The sequence below is a fragment of the Triticum urartu genome, chromosome 7 (assembly GCF_003073215.2).
Source record: "Triticum urartu cultivar G1812 chromosome 7, Tu2.1, whole genome shotgun sequence".
NCBI classification, from domain to species: domain Eukaryota; kingdom Viridiplantae; phylum Streptophyta; class Magnoliopsida; order Poales; family Poaceae; genus Triticum; species Triticum urartu.
Genome location: NC_053028.1, coordinates 539,835,097 through 539,857,650, shown reverse-complemented (window position 1 = coordinate 539,857,650; position 22,554 = coordinate 539,835,097). Strand labels below are relative to the sequence as shown.

At 43.6% G+C, this 22,554-nt stretch overlaps 1 protein-coding gene and 1 long non-coding RNA gene across 2 annotated transcripts; one reads left to right on the top strand and one right to left on the bottom strand.

Annotated features, from left to right (window-relative positions):
- The first annotated feature begins 5,405 nt into the window (after positions 1 to 5,405).
- Positions 5,406 to 7,467, top strand: LOC125521944 (uncharacterized protein At2g34160-like). Its single transcript, XM_048687013.1, has 5 exons — positions 5,406 to 5,690; positions 6,026 to 6,074; positions 6,879 to 6,941; positions 7,009 to 7,073; positions 7,166 to 7,467. The coding sequence occupies exons 1-5, from the start codon at positions 5,574 to 5,576 to the stop codon at positions 7,268 to 7,270; spliced, it is 399 nt and encodes a 132-aa protein (XP_048542970.1). The 5' UTR covers positions 5,406 to 5,573; the 3' UTR covers positions 7,271 to 7,467.
- LOC125521945 lies at positions 7,297 to 9,834 on the bottom strand. The gene is made up of 2 exons (XR_007289512.1): positions 9,423 to 9,834; positions 7,297 to 9,338 (listed from the first exon to the last, which is right to left on the bottom strand). It is a non-coding gene; the product is annotated as an uncharacterized LOC125521945 (long non-coding RNA).
- Between the last annotated feature and the right edge of the window lie 12,720 nt (positions 9,835 to 22,554).

Below are 22,554 nucleotides of genomic sequence, written 5' to 3'. Positions count from 1 at the left end.
TTGCACTTGTGACATGTTTTCTTCTTGTAGTCATGAGCAGAAGCTTCATCATTCCTTGAGCTTGATCGTGAAGATTTTCTAAAGCCTTTCTTCTTGGTGAATTTTTGGAACTTCTTCACTAGCATTGCAAGTTCCCTTCCAATGTCTTCAGGATCATCAGAACTGCTGTCAGATTCTTCTTCAGATGAGGAAACAGCTTTTGCCTTCAAGGCACGAGTTCGCCCATAGTTTGGACCGTAGATATCTCTTTTCTCAGAAAGCTGAAACTCATGTGTGTTGAGCCTCTCAAGTATGTCAGACGGATCGAGTGTCTTGAAATCAGGACGTTCTTGAATCATCAGGGCTAGGATGTCAAACGAACTATCAAGTGATCTCAGCAGCGTCTTGACGATTTCATGTTTGGTGATCTCAGTGGCGCCGAGGGCTTGAAGCTCATTTGTGATGTCAGTGAGCCGGTCAAATGTGTGCTGGACATTCTCATTGTCATTTCTCTTGAAGCGGTTGAAGAGGTTGCGAAGAACACTGATTCTCTGATCTCTCTGGGTTGAGATGCCTTCATTGACCTTGGAGAGCCAGTCCCAGACCAGCTTGGATGTCTTCAAGGCACTCACACGGCCATACTGTCCTTTGGTCAGATGACCACAGATGATATTCTTGGCAGTAGAGTCCAGTTGAGTGAACTTCTTGACATCAGCAGCAGTGACACCTTCTCCAGCCTTGGGAATGTCGTTCTCGACGACATACCATAGGTCGACGTCAATGGCTTCAAGATGCATGCGCATCTTATTCTTCCAGTAGGGATATTCAGTTCCATCAAAGACGGGGCACGCAGCGGAGACTTTAATTATCCCTGCAGTCGACATAGCTAAAACTCCAGGTGGTTAAACCGAATCACACAAAACAAGGGACCACCTTGCTCTGATACCAATTGAAAGTGCGTTATATCGACTAGAGGGGGGGTGAATAGGCGATTTTTATGAAAGTCTTCAAAACGTGGAAGTTATGAAGACAAACAGTAGAGATATGCCTATAACTATGCAGCGGAAGGTAGACTACACTAGGCAAGCCATGGTCAAGTATCAACAGAGTGAAAGCACAGTGACAAATAGCTGTAGTGTAATAAGGATCAGGTAGGAAGATGTTATGAAGCCAAACAGATCATTCACTCACGTTGTGAAGACAAAAGATAGAAAAGACATGCAATGACTTCACAATGATTAATCAGTAAGTAAAAGGAACTGAAGATGAAACCAGTGACTCATTGAAGACAATGATGTGTTGGACCAGTTCCAGTTGCTGTGACAACTGTACGTCTGATTGGAGCGGCTAGGTATTTAAACCTTAGGACACACAGTCCCGGACACCCAGTCCTGAACACGCAGCGCAGGACACCAAGTCCTCACCGTATTCTCCTTGAGCTAAGGTCACATAGTCCTCGCCCAATCACTCAGGTAAGTCTTCAAGGTAGACTCCCAAACCTTCACAGACTTCGTTCACCGGCAATCCACAATGTCTCTTGGATGCTCAGAACGCGATGCCTAACCGGCTGGAGGATGCACAGTCCTCAAGTGTAATAAGTCTTCAGATCACTCAGACAAGAAGACTTAAGTGATGCCCAATTCTCTCTGGCTCTGGGTGGTTAGGGCTTTTCTCCTCGCTAGGAATTTTCTCTCAATGGCTTCGAGGTGGGTTGCTCTCAAACGACAAAAGCCGTGCACTGAAATCTGAGCAGCCAACCGTTTATGGTTGTAGGGGGTGGGCTATTTATAGCCACTTGGCAACCCGACCTGATTTGTCCGAAATGACCCTGGGTCACTAAGGAACTGACACGTGTCTCAACGGTCAGATTTCAAACTCTCATGGCAACTTTACTTGGGCTACAAGCAAAGCTGATTTGTCCGGCTCTGGACAAGATTCGCTCTCATTGTCTTCACTCGAAGACATAGGTTTTTGGTTTAGGCATCACTTCAGTCATTCTGACTGGTTCTCCTGGACCCCACTTAACAGTACGGTGGTTCCTATGACTCAACACAAAAGAAAAAGAACTACGAAAGATCTAAGTCTTCGAGCTCCATAGGCTTCATATCGTGTCTTCTTTTGTCATAGTCTTCAATGTGAATATCTTCATATACCACCTTGAACTTCAATGTCTTCATACATTTTTAGGGGTCATCTCTGGTAGTAAAACCGAATCAATGAGGGACTTCTACCTGTGTTATCCTGCAATTCTCACAAACACATTAGTCCCTCAACTAGGTTTGTCGTCAATACTCCAAAACCAACTAGGGGTGGCACTAGGTGCACTTACACTAAGCCTAGCACAAAGATCGTGTAGTTCGTATGCTAAAGCTTTTCTAATGTCAAGTATCATTTCCTTAGACCATGAGATTGTGCAACTCCCGGATACCGTAGGAATGCTTTGGGTGTACCAAACGTCACAACGTAACTGGGTGGCTATAAAGGTTCACTACAGGTATCTCCGAAAGTGTCTGTTGGGTTGGCACGAATCGATACTGGGATTTGTCACTCCGTGTAAACGGAGAGGTATCTCTGGGCCCACTCGGTAGGACATCATCATAATGTGCACAATGTGACCAAGGAGTTGATCACAGGATGATGTGTTACGGAATGAGTAAAGAGACTTGCCGGTAACGAGATTGAACAAGGTATCGGGATACCGACGATCGAATCTCGGGCAAGTATCGTACCGCTAGACAAAGGGAATTGTATACGGGATTGATTGAATCCTTGACATCATGGTTCATCCGATGAGATCATCATGGAACATGTGGGAGCCAACATGGGTATCCAGATCCCGTTGTTGGTTATTGGCCGGAGAGTTGTCTCGGTCATGTCTGCATGGTTCCCGAACCCGTAGGGTCTACACACTTAAGGTTCGATGACGCTAGGGTTATAGGGAATAGATATACGTGGTTACCGAATGTTGTTCAGAGTCCCGGATGAGATCCCGGACGTCACGAGGAGTTCCGGAATGGTTCGGAGGTAAAGATTTATATATGGGAAGTCCTGTTTTGGTCGCCGGAAAAGTTTCGGGTTTTATCGGTAATGTACCGGGACCATCGGGAGGGTCCCGGTGGTCCACCAAGTGGGGCCACCAGCCCTGGAGGGCTGCATGGGCCAAGTGTGGGAGGGGACCAGCCCCAGGTGGGCTGGTGCGTCCCCCCACAAGGGCCCAAGGCACCTAGGGTTTGGGGAGGGGGCGCCTCCACCTAGCTTGGGGGGCAAGTTTCCTCTCTCCCCCCCTTGGCCGCCACCCTAGTTGGGTTTGGGGCTGCCGCACCCCTTGGGGTGGAAACCCTAAAGGGGGAGCACCCCCTCCCTCTCCCCTATATATACTTGAGGACTTTGGGGCTGACAACAGATGAGTTTTGACCTCTCCATGGCGCAGCCCTGCCTCTCTCCCTCCTCCTCTCCCGCGGTGCTTGGCGAAGCCCTGCAGGATTGCCACGCTCCTCCACCACCACCACGCCGTCGTGCTGCTGTTGGATGGAGTCTTCCCCAACCTCTCCTTCTCCCCTTGCTGGATCAAGGCGTAGGAGACGTCACCGGGCTGCATGTGTGTTGAACGCGGAGGTGCCGTCCGTTCGGCACTCGGATCTCCGGTGATTTGAATCACGACGAGTACGACTCCATCAACCCCGTTCACTTGAACGCTTCCGCTTAGCGATCTACAAGGGTATGTAGATGCACTCTCCTTCCCCTCGTTGATAGATTACTCCATAGATTGATCTTGGTGATGCGTAGAAAATTTTGAATTTCTGCTACGTTCCCCAACACATAGGTCCTCGAACTATTTCAAAGGTGTCATGTAGGCCCTTGAACTATTTCAGAGGTGTCACATATATACACACTTATTACACTGGAAAGATTTTTTAGGACCTAGATGACACTTTTCATAGTTTGAGGACCTACGTGACACCATCGAAATAGTTCAAGGACCTATGATGCACTTCACTCTCAAAAAAAGTATGATACACCACATCATTGGTTTCCTCCTCATTTTCTTCATCATCGTTGTACCTTTTACTTACATCTGCGGAAGCCATGGAATGCTTCTCTTAAAAAAGTATCCACCCCCTTCCTTTCTTCGTTCTATTTGATGCTTGGTTATCATCTATGATGCACTTGCTTGTCTACACATCTACATTACCCTACGTAAGGGAAGCAGAGGGTGTTGGCTGGGGGGGGGGGGTATATAACTATGTGAAGGAATGATGATAGGCAATACCAAAGAAGAGATTTTATAGGAACATTTGGGGGTTTATGACGGTGGTGAATTCTCTAGCCATTGGAGATGAAAGTAAGAAATTTTTTAAACCATGTATATTGCATTAATTATTGACAAACAATGAGAATATAATATATTCTACGCAATTTCGGAGTAGGACCATCCTTGTTTTTAGATATCTTAGCATGTGTTTACATGTTGTAGGACAGGACACTCTCCCGTGGTGGTAGCTTCAAATTCATAATTATGCATATGATTTCATTCAAGCATCAGGATTAAGATAACCAAAATAAATAAATACGTAACCCAAAACTGTAATTTACAAAGGTGAAAATATTTTTTTATTAAAAAGACGAATAAGAAAAGTGTTTTATCGTTTATGTCACTAGTTGTGTCTCACTACTTAGTTTTACCATTAGAAGTTATAACTACTAAAAAATGCCATTGATACATGAGATGCTTGCTCAAAAATGCCATTGATACGTGAGATGCTTGCTCAAAAATGACATTAGATATCTAAAAAATGCCATCGCTCCGTTAGAATATTTGCTCAAAAATGCCATTAGGCATTGTTATTTTCACTTCAAACCCGTTGACCATGTTATATGACAGAAATAAGCCTAGACCCACATGTCAGTCCTCTCTATCTCACAATAATAAGTGTGGCCCCACTTGTCAGGAGTAATCAAGCAAATAATTTTACAGAAAAATAAGAACGATGTCGGGATCAAGTAGGCCCCACACTTTATTTTGGTGAGATAGAGGGAGAGCTGGCATGTTGGTCCATAGGTATTTATGTCATTATAACATGGCAAAAGAGATTTGAGATCACAATAATGATGTCTAGTGGCATTTTTGAGTATGTGTCTAATGAAGCGATGGAATTTTTGAGCGGTTGAAATTTCTCGTGGCAAAACTGAGTAGTGGGACACTATCGGTGGCATAAATGATAAAAACCCATAAGAAAATGGAGAGAAACAGAAAGAAAAACGAACCAGAAAATAAAAGGAAATAAGAAAGGGAAAGCCGAACTTGGGCCAGGCCCGGGACAACCCTTCTCATGGATAGGCGCAGCCCGCAGGACTCGGAGCCCGAGTTGGTGGTGGAACCCAACTCGAAGTCGCTGCTCCCGTCCATATAACCCAACCCAGCCGACCCACAGGATCTCGCCGCGGAATCCCGATATTTATTTTTCTTGCGTTCCGGTCCCCAGGCTTCGAGTTATTTCCCTGGTCTGGTGCTCGCGCGGCGGCGGCGGCGGCGGAGGGTTTGCGTCGGCGCTCTCGCGAGCTAGGGTTTCGGGCCGAGGAGGAGGAGGAGCGAGATGGAGGAGGTGACGGAGGGGGTCAAGAACCTGGCCGTCACGGAGCCGCACAAGAAGAACCGGATCCAGGTCTCCAACACGAAGAAGCCGCTCTTCTTCTATGTCAACCTCGCCAAGGTGAATCCCCTTTCCTCTCCCCGACCCTTCGATCTCGGCTTGTTTGTTCCGGCCGGGTATTCGGGGAGGGCTTTGATCCGCACCGGGGTCCGGTCTAAAACCCTTGGAAAGTCCTCCCCATCTTGTTTTTCTGTTGATTCCTGCGTTTAGTTTAGTTTTAGAACGCCTGTGCTGGGATTAGATTCGCTCTGTGCACTTTCTGTTGTTGAGTCTGCGTTTCCGCTGGTCTATGCGGTTTATTTCGGGGCATAGATTTAGTTTTGTGATGTTTTTTTTTTTTGCGTGTTTTTGTTGTGAAATCGGAAGCTAATGCTGTTGTGGCGATGATTTTGCAGAGGTACATGCAGATGCATAACGAGGTGGAACTCTCCGCTCTCGGCATGGGTAAGCTCCTCTGCCCTTCAGGATTATTTCAACTGTCTGGTACCAGGCTACTAGCGATTAGTAATGGCTGCTGTGCTTCTGCAATGAAGCGCTCATGAGCTTAGAACCGATTATATAAGCCTACCTCGTCATGATTTGTTTTTAGTTTTAGATTTGACCAAAATATTCAGTGGTTGTTCTTGTTCGCGATGTCATTGTGCAAGTTTATTTTTCAGCATTCATGCTGATTGTCCCAACTTATGGATGGTTAGTGTTCTCCTAAGTCCTTAGGAAGGGTCAGTCGATTCTAATGACTTCTAAAACTAATGTTTAACAGTGTTGTCGCTTACATGTGCTGTCTTACTAATTATGTCTTTCAAACCATCGGGTTGCCTTGATTTCTTATGTGAGATGCTGTATATTAAAACCATCGGATATGCAGTTAACTTTTCAAATGCAGCTGAGAATTGCCAGTTACTCCATGTACAGGAGCTCATTTACGTTATAAATCCATGTACAGGATGCTCTTTGGCTACTATGCAGTACACCCAAGAACTTGAGTACTTTTTTACCAGCTTGTCTGTGTTGCTTTGGCTGCTGTTATGTTCTTTTCTTGTCAATCCAAATTTTTGGAAATTTATTATGTGATCAAAGTATCATTCATTTTGACATCACAAAACTAATTCATCCTTCGGCTGTTTGTCTGATCCTCTTTGATGTTAAAGCCATCAAATGCCAGTTTATTTGTCTCCTTCGTTCTGCTCATTGATTCTTTGTTATGGTGCTTGAAATGTCAACTGATGAGTCTCTTGTCTATCCTTCCAGCTATCGCCACTGTGGTGACAGTTGCCGAAATTCTGAAAAATAATGGCCTTGCTGTTGAAAAGAGTAAGACTCAGGTTTCCTTGCATTTTCGTTCTCTCTAGTTACTCAAATCAAATAAAATCTCTTGCAGAAATCATGACATCCACTGTTGATGTCAATGATGAATCAAGGGGCCGCCCGATGCAGAAGGCTAAGGTTAGATTTCTTCCTCAATTCCCATGAAAGATAGCCGTGTTTTCCAACGGTATGCCAATGTTTGCTGATCCTTGAAACTGTTTCTACACCAGATTGAAATAGTGCTGGGCAAGACGGAGAACTTCGACGAGCTGATGGCCGCGGCCGCGGAGGAGAGGGAAGTCGCAGCCGCCGAGGAGGGCGAGGAGCAGGGCTAATAAACTGTCTTGAGCCGGCTGTTGTAGCTTTTATTTAGTACTTGCTGCTAGGTTGTGTGTTATCTTCTCTTGGCCAGCAAGAGATAGGTACTTGTGTAACCAAAGTGTTCTTTGTATTTGTTTCGTCTCCGTGGTAGTTTAATGTCGATGGTATTCTGGTTCACTCAAATGATATGCCTTGTGTTTTATTCGTTTTATTATTTGGTGCTGTTTGTTAACCTTGTTTTGACGCCTCGCTTGTGAAAGAAACCCTCAGACACAACACTACTCGGAGTCGTATCTCTAGAATCTGTTTGGGATACTGGACACGGGGTTTCAACTCATAACCAAAGACTATTGCTTGTACGCAAGTCATATCCTATGAGTTTTGCACAAAAGGTCTATAGATAGATGCCTCAAAAGACCAACTTCAGCGAGCCCCTAAGAGCATCTCTAGCAGGTCCTGGCAAAATATTTGTGGGATGAGTTTACATGGTCTGTTCCGAGCCGAAGGCCTCGCGGTACCGTAAATTTTCTTGAGCCTCACAACTTTTTGATTTTTAACAATATCAACCGAACAGAATTATAATATAAATTAAACGTATGAATATAAATGATCCGAAAGGCAATTCACAGTACAACAATCTTCATTACAACAACTGTTCAAATTCTAATAATTAGTACAACAATAAATTGTTCAATCACACACAAATACATATGAAATTTATAAAATTAAAATTAAAATGGGAGTCTAATCTCCCATAGAGTTGCCACTATGCTCAACAAGATCATCGCGGAGCTGGTAGTGTGAAGCACTATTCTCAATCTTCCGACATGTCTCAAGAAATGCAGTGATCTCACCTGCGTCCCTGTCAGGCTTCACATGGCTACCCACATTATCATAATAAAACTCTTAAGTTCAAATTCTCTCATCCTCGATGATCATAGTGTAAAATTACACATGCAGCCATGATGTTTCTGAGGGATTTCTTATCCTAGAATCGAGCGAGACCTCAAACAATGGCAAACCAAGCTTGCAACACAACAAATGCCCTCTCAATATCTTTTCGGCATGTTTCTTGTGCTTCGGCAAAAATTTCATGCTTCTTGGTTTTGGGGTCACTGATGGTCTTCACAAATGTTCACCATGGAGAGGTCTTCACAAATGTTCACCATGGAGGATAAATACCGTCGGCAAGATAGTACCCCATGGTATAATCATGGTCATTGACGGTATAGTTGCAAGCCGGAGCTTTTCCACTCTAGCTGAGCATAAAGATGAGATCGATGGACATTGATATCATTGAGAGACCCCGGCAAACCAAAGAAGCATGCCAAACCCATAAATCGCGTGAAGCCACAGCTTCAAGCACATTGGTAGGTTTATGTTTGTGTCCAATGTATTGCCCTGCCCAAGCCATCGGGCAGTTCTTCCACCTCCAATGCATGCAATCAATACTCCCAAGCATGCCCGACCATCCACATTCTTCGTTCATCGCCATCAACTTCTTTGTGTCCTCCTCATTTGGAGCTTGAAGATACTCTGGGCCAAAAACCCGAACCATTGTCTTCACAAACACCTGCACGCATTTGATAGTGGCATCTTCTCCAATGCGAAGATATTCATCGGCATAGTCGGCGGGAACGCCATATGCAATCACTCTCATCGCCGCCGATATTTTTTGATATGTATTAAAGCCAAGCAAACCGGCAGCATTCCTTCGACGAGTGAAAAGACGACAATTTGCTCGCAACCTTCAATGATGCAAACGAAAAGAGGCCTACACGTTCGATACCGCCTACAGAATAGGTGAGCCGGATATGTCGGTACCTTGGCGAAGTAGTCCTTCATAAGCATCTTGTCACTGAGAGATCGGTTGGGCGGAATGCATAGCTGGTCAACCTTGGATCCATGACGCTTTCGGAATGCATAGCTGGTCAACCTTGGATCCATGACGCTTTCTCTTCGGACCCCTTTCAAATTTGTTCACGAGCTACAACAACACTAGGTTGTCGACATCGTTGTCCAAAATCTTCTCTCTATCACGGAATCATCTGACGACGACGACGACGACGAACTCCAATCCATCTAACAAAAGAAATGCACGTGATGAATTTTCCTAAATCTCGCAGGCCGAAATTGAATCAACAAATCACCGGACATTGAACTTACCTTCCCCGAATGCAATTCCGCCTCCCGGAATCAAGTGAGCCGCCGCTTTCTTCTCCGGTGTCGGCCGAAGCAAATCGGCCAAACCCCTTCTTCACCACGATCCAAATCCGCGGCGCCGGCGCGTGCGGCTATCCCTCAGGCGATTCCGGGGTTCACCGGCATGGGAACCAACCGGATCCGCCCACTACAAGGTCGCGCAGCAACCTCCGGGGCGGAACCATGGTGCTGGTGGCGCCGCTCGTCTGCGGAGAAAAATGGGCACCCTCGGCCTCCAAAATTGGTGGAATAGGTGCGGCGGGGGTGACGGAGCTACTATACGGCGCGGGATGGCTGGGGTCAGCAAGAGACGACAGGGAGATGCGGCGGCAGGGAAGGGCGCGTGAGGTGAAATTTCCTTGGTGCCAAGACGCGGGAGAGATAAGGGAACCGACAAAAAGAGGGAGGGAACCCGTAGATATGATGAAATCAGCCCGGACTTTGCAGGATCTCACAAAATAATTTAGCGGACGACCAATTTTTCAGATTTGTTCCGGGCGAAAAATACGTCCCCGTCCGCTATATCGGCGGTTATTATAGCGGACAGCCTATTTTGCAAGATCTGCTAGAGATGCTCTAAATCTCACACTTCATGTTTCGTTTTTTTAAATCTTTATAGCTATACCAACATAGTTCTCGGACTGTCGATTGATCGGCGATCCAGCTCCTCGTGATTCATTAAAAATCAACATGTGTAGTTCTAATTTGCACATGAACAACCATAGTTATTTGTGAGTCTTGATTCATCAGCACAATCTGCATCTTAAATGTGTTTCTCAAAAAACAAATACTTATAACTTGGTCTAGCATATTCTTTACCATGTGCAGCATACATTATCAACTAAAGAACAGGGAAATGCATTAGAGCTCCGAGGTGCCACACACCCCTATATGAATAAACATTAGAAAAATTATCAATTATTTTTTTAATCTGAAATTTGGGGATATCAAACCTAGGTGCCCATTGTACACTGGTGTTTAGTTTCGTGAGGAATGGGTGCCTATGATATCTGTGGAAAAGGAAATATGGTCCGACATACGATCCATCCAAATAGTTTTTTTATACATAGGATTTTTTTGACTCTTTTATCGATATGAACACGGCACCCATTCCCTACAAAACTAAACATGGGTGTACACTGGGCACCCAGTTTTTTTTTTCAAAACGGAGGCAAAAGATTTGCTTCATCTATTTAAATGAGGAGAATAGAGTTTTAGAGTGTTACAAGACCCCACCGAGCACAGACTGACAATTACTCGCTTAATACAATTTTGTGGTATTTTTTTAGTGTTGTATTCATATAGGGGTGTGTGTGGCACCTGAGAGCCACAAATCCTCGTCCCTAAGAACAACGACATTGTATTAAAAAGACATATCTTATACCGAATCCATGACCCCCACATCATTATCCTCTTTTTTGCATTACTAACAAAGATATGAACAGATCCAGTCAACCTAATCCAAGAACTCATGTCCTTCATTGAGAGGTAAACAACCGAGCTACTCGAAGCTTCCCTGCTGCAACACCTCAAGCTAGACCAAGCTATCTTCATTTTTTCTCTAGCCACTGATGCCATCCCCATGACAAAAGGTGCAACTGAGCAATACCCACCTCAAATAAGCTCCCTATATATTGACATACATAAATCATAATACGAAATTTTGTTTTGCAGGAGGCTTGGCTTTGGCCCCCTCCCCCTTCATGACACCATATTACATTTCTTCAATAATTATTTATGTTGCAATACATAATATACTCTATTATTGCCATTGGGCCCACTGTACTCAGCACTAGAGCCTCTCCGAAACGCCAGCGATGGCCTTGTCTACATACCTCAATACCAACATGTTTTCTTTCATGGCTACTTCTATCCGAGAGTCATCTCCTTGTTCGCCGAAACACATGCCAATATTTTATCAACGGGCTTCGATATTTTCATCCTATAAAGTAAAATCACGTTACTCCAACTATATCCATCCGAATGGAATTTTTTATGTCAGTTATAGTGTAACCTCACACATGTGTCTGACACAAGTCTGGCGGACCTTGCTCTGATTATTTTTGCTCGTTTGTGTCCTATTGTGGTTTTTGATGACAGATAAGACAAGAATCAAGACGATACCATTTTTGTGCTACTATATTTTGTGCCAATTTATTCATCTTTTCTTGTGGCAAAGACCCTCTGGGCTGAGTGAAGTAATTTCAAGAATGGTCATTATATATATGGCTTTGTCTGCTTTCTTGTACTCATCTATGTTTTGTCTTGGTAAGGATCATAATAAAATGTTGTTCACATCAAACTTCTCGAAGTTCTTATGCACATGGACGCAATCCAAGTTCGATTGTTCAATATATGAAGGCATTGCAAGGAGAAAACCATCCAGTGTTTCAACGTTTACCTCCTAAACTAATAGTCATGTGAGTAAACAAACAAGAGATAGAGGAAGGTTCCTATGGCGTCCGCATAAAATGGATTCCCGGCCAAGATGGCACCACCAATAATACCAGTGCCTTTTGATAAAGTCTGGTAGATGAATAACATCTCAACGGAAGCCAAAGACTCATGCTTATCATTTGCATTGTTCAAACAACTAAGATGTTTATTTGTAGATCTTCTCTACCGATATCATATTCAAGGAGTTTTTCATTGCACATGGTTTTCTTGGGGGTGGGGGAGGGGGGCAAAAGACCTCTGGCCTGCACATAGCCCCGCTACTACATGCTATGTTGCTTGGGTGGTTCTATGTCGTATGTATTCTGGTGAACATACTAGAGGAATTACCATTCTTAATGTTGGAAATTTTATATTACCTGTTTGTTCATAAGAAAATCTATGAAGCGTTGTGAAAACAAGATGGATCAATGCTTAGTGTTCGTGCTCCACCCAACAAGAATGGCTCGTCTTTGGCATTTTCCATTTTCTTATCACAAGACCGAAGCTGCTGACAACCCAGCTCTCTCATTTCTTATCACAAGAGCGAAGCTTCTCACTTATCGAGATGTTGCACATATGGTTGGGTCGGTTACAATGCATATACATTGTTTTCACAGAAGACTCCATAAATTTTCTTGTCAGTGCTTCTATGGCATCCACAACAATGCCTGAATATGAGCAAGTGAAGGGGCTACTAGAAGAAAGCTTAGAAAAACACATTATTAAGGAGAGTGTAAGTATATATAGGAGTAGGTGGACCATAGCCATGTTGTTGAATCAGTCAATAATTCAGAGAACATGTGGATCATTTTTAAATAACTCATGTCATAAATAATCCTACACCTTGCCCAAGCAAGCAACTTAAAAGGGCATGCAAAGGTCATCACCGATGGTGGCTCAGTTGCATGCTGAGGATCATGCGCCACAGACCATGGTAGCAGCGCAAGATATGCCAAGTGCAGGGCTGGCCCCGGGGAATGAAAACAAGTGTCACAGCCTATGGCTCATCTCAAATAACGGATCAATACATCTAGATACATTAATACATTCTAAAATATATTTACATCACACAATACCAATGGAAAAAGAGAGACTTTGCTAATGCATCACCACATTTCTTCAATAATTGTTTACATTGGAGTACATGTATCACATACTCTTTAGATAACTATCACATTGTGATTCAACCAATTTAGTCTTCGATTCATTTTCGTCTCACCTTATTTGGTAATTAAAATTATATTTCTGGTATTTATACCTTTATAATAACTTTCATGATGTGCAATATATATTTGTGGAAGTACTTCCTTTACTCTATTATAGTGTACCAAGTTTGCACTGTTACCTTTAAAATGCCAGACCGGCCCTACTCACCACTTGTGGCCTCGAAAAAGTTGTTGCCATGACCCTTGCCACATACAAGCTCTTGTGTCCTCAATGGCCACTAGATTTAGCTAAGAAAACGTACGTCCGAATGACGCTACTCGAGAAGGTCATGACACCCACCATGCCTCTACCACACTCCAAGTTGGTGACGTCAAGCATGAGCATGGTGACAAAGCATGCCATGAGGACGACATAGCATGCATGTCGATGCAGAGGTGGTGGATGGAGACATAGAGGAGTGATTATCTTTGAATTGCATTGCCATGGCGGGTGGAGGGGTGGGGTGTCAGCATAGACCACTTGCTAGGGTCATGCTTTTGCATGGCCTGACTATGGACGACCACCAACTCAAATCTTTATTGCTCGTTGGAGTGGAGGGAGTAGTGGGAAATGTATGGTAAAAGTAAAGGTGCCCCTTCACTTCCATCGCATTTTTTGCTCCCTTTTCGATGCAAAGAACAGGGGTCTACCATGGTCCAATATTTTGCATGTGTTATCAATACAAATTGGGTGAAAAAGAAAACTAAAACGGCGATCCATGCACGTTTTGGTCCCTTGGTCGAAATTTTAAGCTCTAAAATATTACATAGGTATTCGTCTTGAAAACAACCATCCAGGTTGGCCTAAAGGCTGAAAAATCAGTACCGAGTCAAAGGTGGTGTTTCCGAATTATGAAAAAAATTCAATACAGTACCAAATGGAGGCTGTGTTTCCTAGTCCTGAAAAAACACTATAATCCCCATAGATTCATCTAACTGCGATAACATGAAATCCAACATATCGAGTAAAGATCATTGCATTGGTGTTTTCTCTAAAGATCAATGTGTCGTTCTCTATAAAGACTGCATGGTGTGCCCAGAAAACAAGATTAACCAAGATCTGGTGATTAAGAGAGAACATGGCTAGCACAGAAGCAACGTAGCATGACAAAACCGTATCTGTTGGTGAGTATGTTGTTTATGGATTTCAACTCAAACACATAACTTATACAAATGCCAAAACTTCAACTAACAACATATCAAATATCTTTGACCTAACTTTTGTTGAGTTTTTTTAGAAGGATATACCCCCGGCCGCTGCATCTGGGCAATGCATGCAATCATTTTATTAATTATTCACAAAGAACTTACAAAGTAATACATCAGTAAGCCTGAAGCTGCCATCTTGGCAACTGCTACCTCTTGAGCATGCGTTGGTTTTCCCTTGAAGAGGAAAGGGTGATGCAGCAAAGTAGCGTAAGTATTTCCCTCAGTTTTTGAGAACCAAGGTATCAATCCAGTAGGAGACTACACACAAGTCGCCTAGTACCTGCACAAATAAATAAGAACCTTGCAACCAACGCGATAAAGGGGTTGTCAATCCCTTCACGGCCACTTGCAAAAGTGAGATCTGATAAAGATAATAAGATAAATATTTTTGGTATTTTTGTTGTATAGATTGGAAAATAAAGATTGCAAAATAAATAGTAACTAGAATTGTAGATCGGAAACTTACATGATGTAAAGTAGACCCGGGGGCCATAGGTTTCACTAGTGGCTTCTCTCAAGATAGCATATAGCACGGTGGGTGAACAAATTACTGCCGAGCAATTGATAGAAAAGCGCATAGTTATGAGAGTATCTAGGCATGATCATGAACATAGGCATCACGTCCGTGTCAAGTAGACCGAAACGATTCTGCATCTACTACTATTACTCCACACATCGACCGCTATCCAACATGCATCTAGAGTATTAAGTTCATAAGAACAGAGTAACGCATTAGGCAAGATGACATGATCTAGAGGGATGAACTCAAGCAATATGATATAAACCCCATCTTTTTATCCTCGATGGCAACAATACAATATGTGCCTTGCTGCCCCTACTGTCACTGGGAAAGGACACCACAAGATTGAACCCAAAGCTAAGCACTTCTCCCATTGCAATAAAGATCAATCTAGTAGGCCAACCAAACTGATAATTCGAAGAGACTTGCAAAGATATCAAATCATGCATATAAGAATTCAGAGAAGAATCAAATATTGTTCATAGATAATCTTAATCATAAACCCACAATTCATCGGCTCTCGGCAAACACACCGCAAAAAGAATTACATCGAATAGATCTCCAAGAACATCGAGGAGAACATTGTATTGAGATCCAAAGAGAGAGAAGAAGCCATCTAGCTAATAACCATGGACCCGAAGGTCTGTGGTAAACTACTCACACATCATCGGAGAGGCTATGGTGTTGATGTAGAAGCCCTCTATGATCGAATCCCCCTCCGGCAGATCGCCGGAAAAGGTCCCCAGATGGGATCTCACGGGTACAGAAGGTTGCGGCGGTGGAAAAGTGGTTTCATGGCTCCCCTGGATGTTTTCAGGGTATAAGCGTATATATAGGCGAAGGAATTAGGTCGGTGGAGCTACGAGGGGCCCACGAGGGTGGGGGGCGCGCCGCCCTACCTCGTGGCCGCCTCGTTGCTTCCTTGACCTCTACTCCAAGTCTCCTGGATTGCGTTTGGTCCAAAAAAAATTCTCACGAAGGTTTCATTCCGTTTGGATTCCGTTTGATATTCCTTTTCTGCGAAACACTGAAATAGGCAAAAAAAGCAACTGGCACTGGGCCTTCGGTTAATAGGTTAGTCCCAAAAATAACATAAAAGTGCATATTAAAGCCCATTATGAAGGAAATATGCCCTAGAGGCAATAATAAAGTTATTATTTATTTCCTTATATCATGATAAAAGTTTATTATTCATGCTAGAATTGTATTAACCGGAAACATAATACATGTGTGAATACATAGACAAACAGAGTGTCACTAGTATGCCTCTACTTGACTAGCTCGTTAATCAAAGATGGTTATGTTTCCTAACCATGGACAAAGAGTTGTTATTTGATTAACGAGATCACATCATTAGTTGAATGATCTGATTGACATGACCCATTCCATTAGCTTAGCACCCGATCGTTTAGTATGTTGCTATTGCTTTCTTCATGACTTATACATGTTCCTATGACTATGAGATTATGCAACTGCCGTTTGCCAGAGGAACACTTTGTGTGCTACCAAACGTCACAACGTAACTGGGTGATTATAAAGGAGCTCTACAGGTGTCTCCAAAGGTACATGTTGGGTTGGCGTATTTCGAGATTAGGATTTGTCACTCCGATTGTCGGAGAGGTATCTCTGGGCCCTCTCGGTAATGCACATCACTTAAGCCTTGCAAGCATTGCAACTAATGAGTTAGTTGCGGGATGATGTATTACAGAACGAGTAAAGAGACTTGCCAGTAACGAGATTGAACTAGGTATGGGATACCGACGATCGAATCTCGGGCAAGTAACATACCGATGACAAAGGGAACAACGTATGTTGTTATGCGGTTTGACCGATAAAAGATCTTCGTAGAATATGTAGGAGCCAATATGAGCATCCAGGTTCCTCTATTGGTTATTGACCGGAAACGTGTCTCGGTCATGTCTACATTGTTCTCGAACCCGTAGGGTCCGCACGCTTAAGGTTACGATGACAGTTATATTATGAGTTTATGCATTTTGATGTACCGAAGGTTGTTCGGAGTCCCGGATGTGATCACGGACATGACGAGGAGTCTCGAAATGGTCGAGACATAAAGATTGATATATTGGAAGCCTATGTTTGGATATCGGAAGTGTTCCGGGTGAAATCGGGATTTTACCGGAGTACCGGGAGGTTACCGGAACCCCGCGGGAGGTATATGGGCCTTAGTGGACCTTAGTAGAAGAGAGGAGAGGTGGCCAGAGATGGGCCGCGCGCCCCTCCCCCCCTTGGTCCGAATTGGACAAGGAGAGGGGGCCGGCCCCCCTTCCTCCTCTCTCTCCTCTTTCCCCCCATCTCCACGAATCCTATTCTAACTAGGAAAGGGGGGGAGTCCTACTCCCAGAGGGAGTAGGACTCCTCCTGGCGCGCCTCTCCTGGCCGACCGGCCCCCCTCCCTTGAACCTTTATATACGGAGGCAGGGGCACCCCCTAGAGACACAAGTTGATCCACGTGATCATATTCTTAGCCTTGTGCGGTGCCCCCTTCCACCATAGTCCTCGATAATATTGTAGCGGTGCTTAGGCGAAGCCCTGCGACAGTAGTACATCAAGATCGTCACCACGCCGTCGTGCTGACAGAACTCTTCCCCGACATTTTGCTGGATCGGAGTCCGGGGATCATCATCGAGCTGAACGTGTGCTAGAACTCGGAGGTGCCGTAGTTTCGGTGCTTGATCGGTTGGGCCGTGGAGACGTACGACTACATCAACCAAACGCTTCCGTTGTCGATCTACAAGGGTACGTAGATCACACTCTCCCCCTCTCGTTGCTATCATCACCATGATCTTGCGTGTGCGTAGGAATTTTTTTGAAATTACTACGTAACCCAACAGTGGCATCCGAGCCTAGGTTTTATATGTTGATGTTATTTGCACGAGTAGAACACAAGTGAGTTGTGGGCGATATAAGTCATACTGCTTACCAGCATGTCATACTTTGGTTCGGCGGTATTGTTGGATAAAGCGGCCCGGACCGACATTACGCGTACGCTTACGCGAGACCGGTTCTCCCGACGTGCTTTGCACATAGGTGGCTTGCGGGTGACAGTTTCTCCAACTTTAGTTGAACCGAGTGTGGCCACGCCCGGTCCTTGCGAAGGTTAAAACAGCACCAACTTGACAAACTATCGTTGTGGTTTTGATGCGTAGGTAAGATTGGTTCTTGCTTAAGCCCGTAGCAGCCACGTAAAACTTGCAACAACAAAGTAGAGGACGTCTAACTTGTTTTTGCAGGGCATGTTGTGATGTGATATGGTCAAGGCATGATGCTAAATTTTATTGTATGAGATGATCATGTTTTGTAACCGAGTTATCGGCAACTGGCAGGAGCCATATGGTTGTCGCTTTATTGTATGCAATGCAATCGCGCTGTAATGCTTTACTTTATCACTAAGCGGTAGCGATAGTCGTGGAAGCATAAGATTGGCGAGACGACAACGATGCTACGATGGAGATCAAGGTGTCGCGCCGGTGACGATGGTGATCACGACGGTGCTTCGGAGATGGAGATCACAAGCACAAGATGACAATGGCCATATCATATCACTTATATTGATTGCATGTGATGTTTATCTTTTATGCATCTTATCTTGCTTTGATTGACGGTAGCATTATAAGATGATCTCTCACTAAATTATCAAGAAGTGTTCTCCTTGAGTATGCAACGTTGCGAAAGTTCTTCGTGCTGAGACACCACGTGATGATCGGGTGTGATAGGCTCTACGTTCAAATACAACGGGTGCAAAATAGTTGCACACGCGGAATACTCAGGTTATACTTGACGAGCCAAGCATATACAGATATGGCCTCAGAACACGGAGACCGAAAGGTCAAGCGTGAATCATATAGTAGATATGATCAACATAGTGATGTTCACCAATGAAACTACTCCATCTCACGTGATGATCGGACATGGTTTAGTCGATTTGGATCACATAATCACTTAGAGGATTAGAGGGATGTCTATCTAAGTGGGAGTTCTTTAAGTAATATGATTAATTGAACCTAAATTTATCATGAACTTAGTACCTGATAGTATCTTGCTTGTTTATGTATGATTGTAGATAAATGGCCCGTGCTGTTGTTCCGTTGAATTTTAATGCGTTCCTTGAGAAAGCAAAGTTGAAAGATGATGGTAGCAATTACACGGACTGGGTCCGTAACTTGAGGATTATCCTCATTGCTGCACAAAAGAATTACGTCCTGGAAGCACCGCTGGGTGCCAGGCCTGCTGCTGGAGCAACACCAGATGTTGTGAACGTCTGGCAGAGCAAAGCTGATGACTACTCGATAGTTCAGTGTGCCATTCTTTACGGCTTAGAACCGGGACTTCAACGACGTTTTGAACGTCATGGAGCATATGAGATGTTCCAGGAGTTGAAGTTAATATTTCAAGCAAATGCTCGGATTGAGAGATATGAAGTCTCCAATAAGTTATATAGCTGCAAGATGGAGGAGAACAGTTCTGTCAGTGAGCATATACTCAAAATGTCTGGGTATAATAATCACTTGATTCAAATGGGAGTTAATCTTCTAGATGATTGCGTCATTGACAGAATTCTCCAATCACTGCCACCAAGCTACAAGAGCTTCGTGATGAACTATAATATGCAAGGGATGAATAAGACTATTCCCGAGCTCTTCGCAATGCTGAAAGCTGCGGAGGTAGAAATCAAAAAGGAGCATCAAGTGTTGATGGTCAACAAGACCACTAGTTTCAAGAAAAAGGGCAAAGGGAAGAAGAAAGGGAACTTCAAGAAGAACAGCAAGCAAGTTGCTGCTCAAGAGAAGAAACCCAAGTCTGGACCTAAGCCTGAAACTGAGTGCTTCTACTACAAGCAGACTGGTCACTGGAAGCGGAACTGCCCCAAGTATTTGGCGGATAAGAAGGATGGCAAGGTGAACAAAGGTATATGTGATATACATGTTATTGATGTGTACCTTACTAATGCTCGCAGTAGCACCTGGGTATTTGATACTGGTTCTGTTGCTAATATTTGCAACTCGAAACAGGGACTACGGATTAAGCGAAGATTGGCTAAGGACGAGGTGACGATATGCGTGGGAAACGGTTCCAAAGTCGATGTGATCGCAGTCGGCACGCTACCTCTACATCTACCTTCGGGATTAATATTAGACCTAAATAATTGTTATTTGGTGCCAGCGTTAAGCATGAACATTATATCTGGATCTTGTTTGATGCGAGACGGTTATTCATTTAAATCAGAGAATAATGGTTGTTCTATTTATATGAGTAATATCTTTTATGGTCATGCACCCTTGAAGAGTGGTCTATTCTTATTGAATCTCGATAGTAGTAACACACATATTCATAATGTTGAAGCCAAAAAATGCAGAGTTGATAATGATAGTGCAACCTATTTGTGGCATTGCCGTTTAGGTCATATCGGTGTAAAGCGCATGAAGAAACTCCATATTGATGGACTTTTGGAACCACTTGATTATGAATCACTTGGTACTTGCGAACCGTGCCTCATGGGCAAGATGACTAAAACGCCGTTCTCCGGTACTATGGAGAGAGCAACAGATTTGTTGGAAATCATACATATAGATGTATGTGGTCCGATGAATATTGAGGCTCGTGGCGGATATCATTATTTTCTCACCTTCACAGATGACTTAAGCAGATATGGGTATATCTACTTAATGAAACATAAGTCTGAAACGTTTGAAAAGTTCAAAGAATTTCAGAGTGAAGTTGAAAATCATCGTAACAAGAAAATAAAGTTTCTACGATCTGATCGTGGAGGAGAATATTTGAGTTACGAGTTTGGTGTACATTTGAAACAATGCGGAATAGTTTCGCAACTCACGCCACCCGGAACACCACATCGTAATGGTGTGTCCGAACGTCGTAATCGTACTTTACTAGATATGGTGCGATCTATGATGTCTCTTACTGATTTACCGCTATCGTTTTGGGGTTATGCTTTGCAGACGGCCGCATTCACGTTAAATAGGGCACCATCAAAATCCGTTGAGACGACGCCTTATGAACTATGGTTTGGCAAGAAACCAAAGTTGTCGTTTCTGAAAGTTTGGGGCTGCGATGCTTATGTGAAAAAGCTTCAACCTGATAAGCTCGAACCCAAATCGGAGAAATGTGTCTTCATAGGATATCCAAAGGAGACTATTGGATACACCTTCTATCACAAATCCGAAGGCAAGACTTTTGTTGCTAAGTTCAGAAACTTCCTGGAGAAGGAGTTTCTCTCGAAAGAAGTGAGTGGGAGGAAAGTAGAACTTGACGAGGTAACTGTACCTGCTCCCTTATTGGAAAGTAGTGCATCACAGAAAACTGTTTCTGTGACACCTACACCAATTAGTGAGGAAGCTAATGATAATGATCATGAAACTTCAGAACAAGATACTACTGAACCTCGTAGATCAACCAGAGTGAGATCCGCACCAGAGTGGTACGATAATCCTGTTCTGGAAGTCATGCTACTAGATCATGATGAACCTACGAACTATGAAGAAGCGATGGTGAGCCCAGATTCCGCAAAATGGCTTGAAGCCATGAAATCTGAGATGGGATCCATGTATGAGAACAAAGTATGGACTTTGGTTGACTTGCCCAATGATCGGCAAGCAATTGAGAATAAATGGATCTTCAAGAACAAGACTGACGCCGACGGTAATATTACTGCCTACAGAGCTCGACTTGTCGCAAAAGGGTTTTGGCAAGTTCAAGGGATTGACTACGATGAGACCTTCTCACTCGTAGCGATGCTTAAGTCTGTCCGAATCATGTTAGCAATTGCCGCATTTTATGATTATGAAATTTGGCAGATGGATGTCAAAACTGCATTCCTGAATGAATTTCTGGAAGAAGAGTTGTATATGATGCAATCGGAAGGTTTTGTCGATCCAAAGGGAGCTAACAAAGTGTGCAAGCTCCAGCGATCCATTTATGGACTGGTGCAAGCCTCTCGGAGTTGGAATAAACGCTTTGATAGTGTGATCAAAGCATTTGGTTTTATACAGACTTTTGGAGAAGCCTGTATTTACAAGAAAGTGAGTGGGAGCTCTGTAGCATTTCTGATATTATATGTAGATGACATATTACTGATCGGAAATGATATAGAATTTCTGGATAGCATAAAGGGATACTTGAATAAGAGTTTTTCAATGAAAGACCTCGGTGAAGCTGCTTACATATTAGGCATAAAGATCTATAGAGATAGATCAAGACGTTTAATTGGACTTTCACAAAGCACATACCTTGACAAGATTTTGAAGAAGTTCAAAATGGATCAAGCAAAGAAAGGGTTCTTGCCTGTGTTACAAGGTGTGAAGTTGAGTCAGACTCAATGCCCGACCACTGCAGAAGATAGAGAGAAAATGAAAGATGTTCCCTATGCTTCAGCCATAGGCTCTATCATGTATGCAATGCTGTGTACCAGACCTGATGTGTGCCTTGCTATAAGTCTAGCAGGGAGGTACCAAAGTAATCCAGGAGTGGATCACTGGACAACGGTCAAGAACATCCTGAAGTACCTGAAAAGGACTAAGGATATGTTTCTCGTATATGGAGGTGACAAAGAGCAAATCGTAAACAGTTACGTTGATGCAAGCTTTGACACTGATCCGGACAATTCTAAATCGCAAACCGGATACGTGTTTACATTAAACGGTGGAGCTGTCAGTTGGTGCAGTTCTAAACAGAGCGTCGTGGCGGGATCTAC

Excerpts from the sequence above, each read along its gene's own strand:
- LOC125521944 (XM_048687013.1), top strand. The coding sequence starts at position 5,574 with ATGGAGGAGGTGACGGAGGGGGTCAAGAACCTGGCCGTCACGGAGCCG. Across the intron at positions 5,691-6,025 it reads TCTATGTCAACCTCGCCAAG|AGGTACATGCAGATGCATAA; the intron begins GTGAATCCCCTT and ends ATGATTTTGCAG. Across the intron at positions 6,075-6,878 it reads ACTCTCCGCTCTCGGCATGG|CTATCGCCACTGTGGTGACA; the intron begins GTAAGCTCCTCT and ends CTATCCTTCCAG.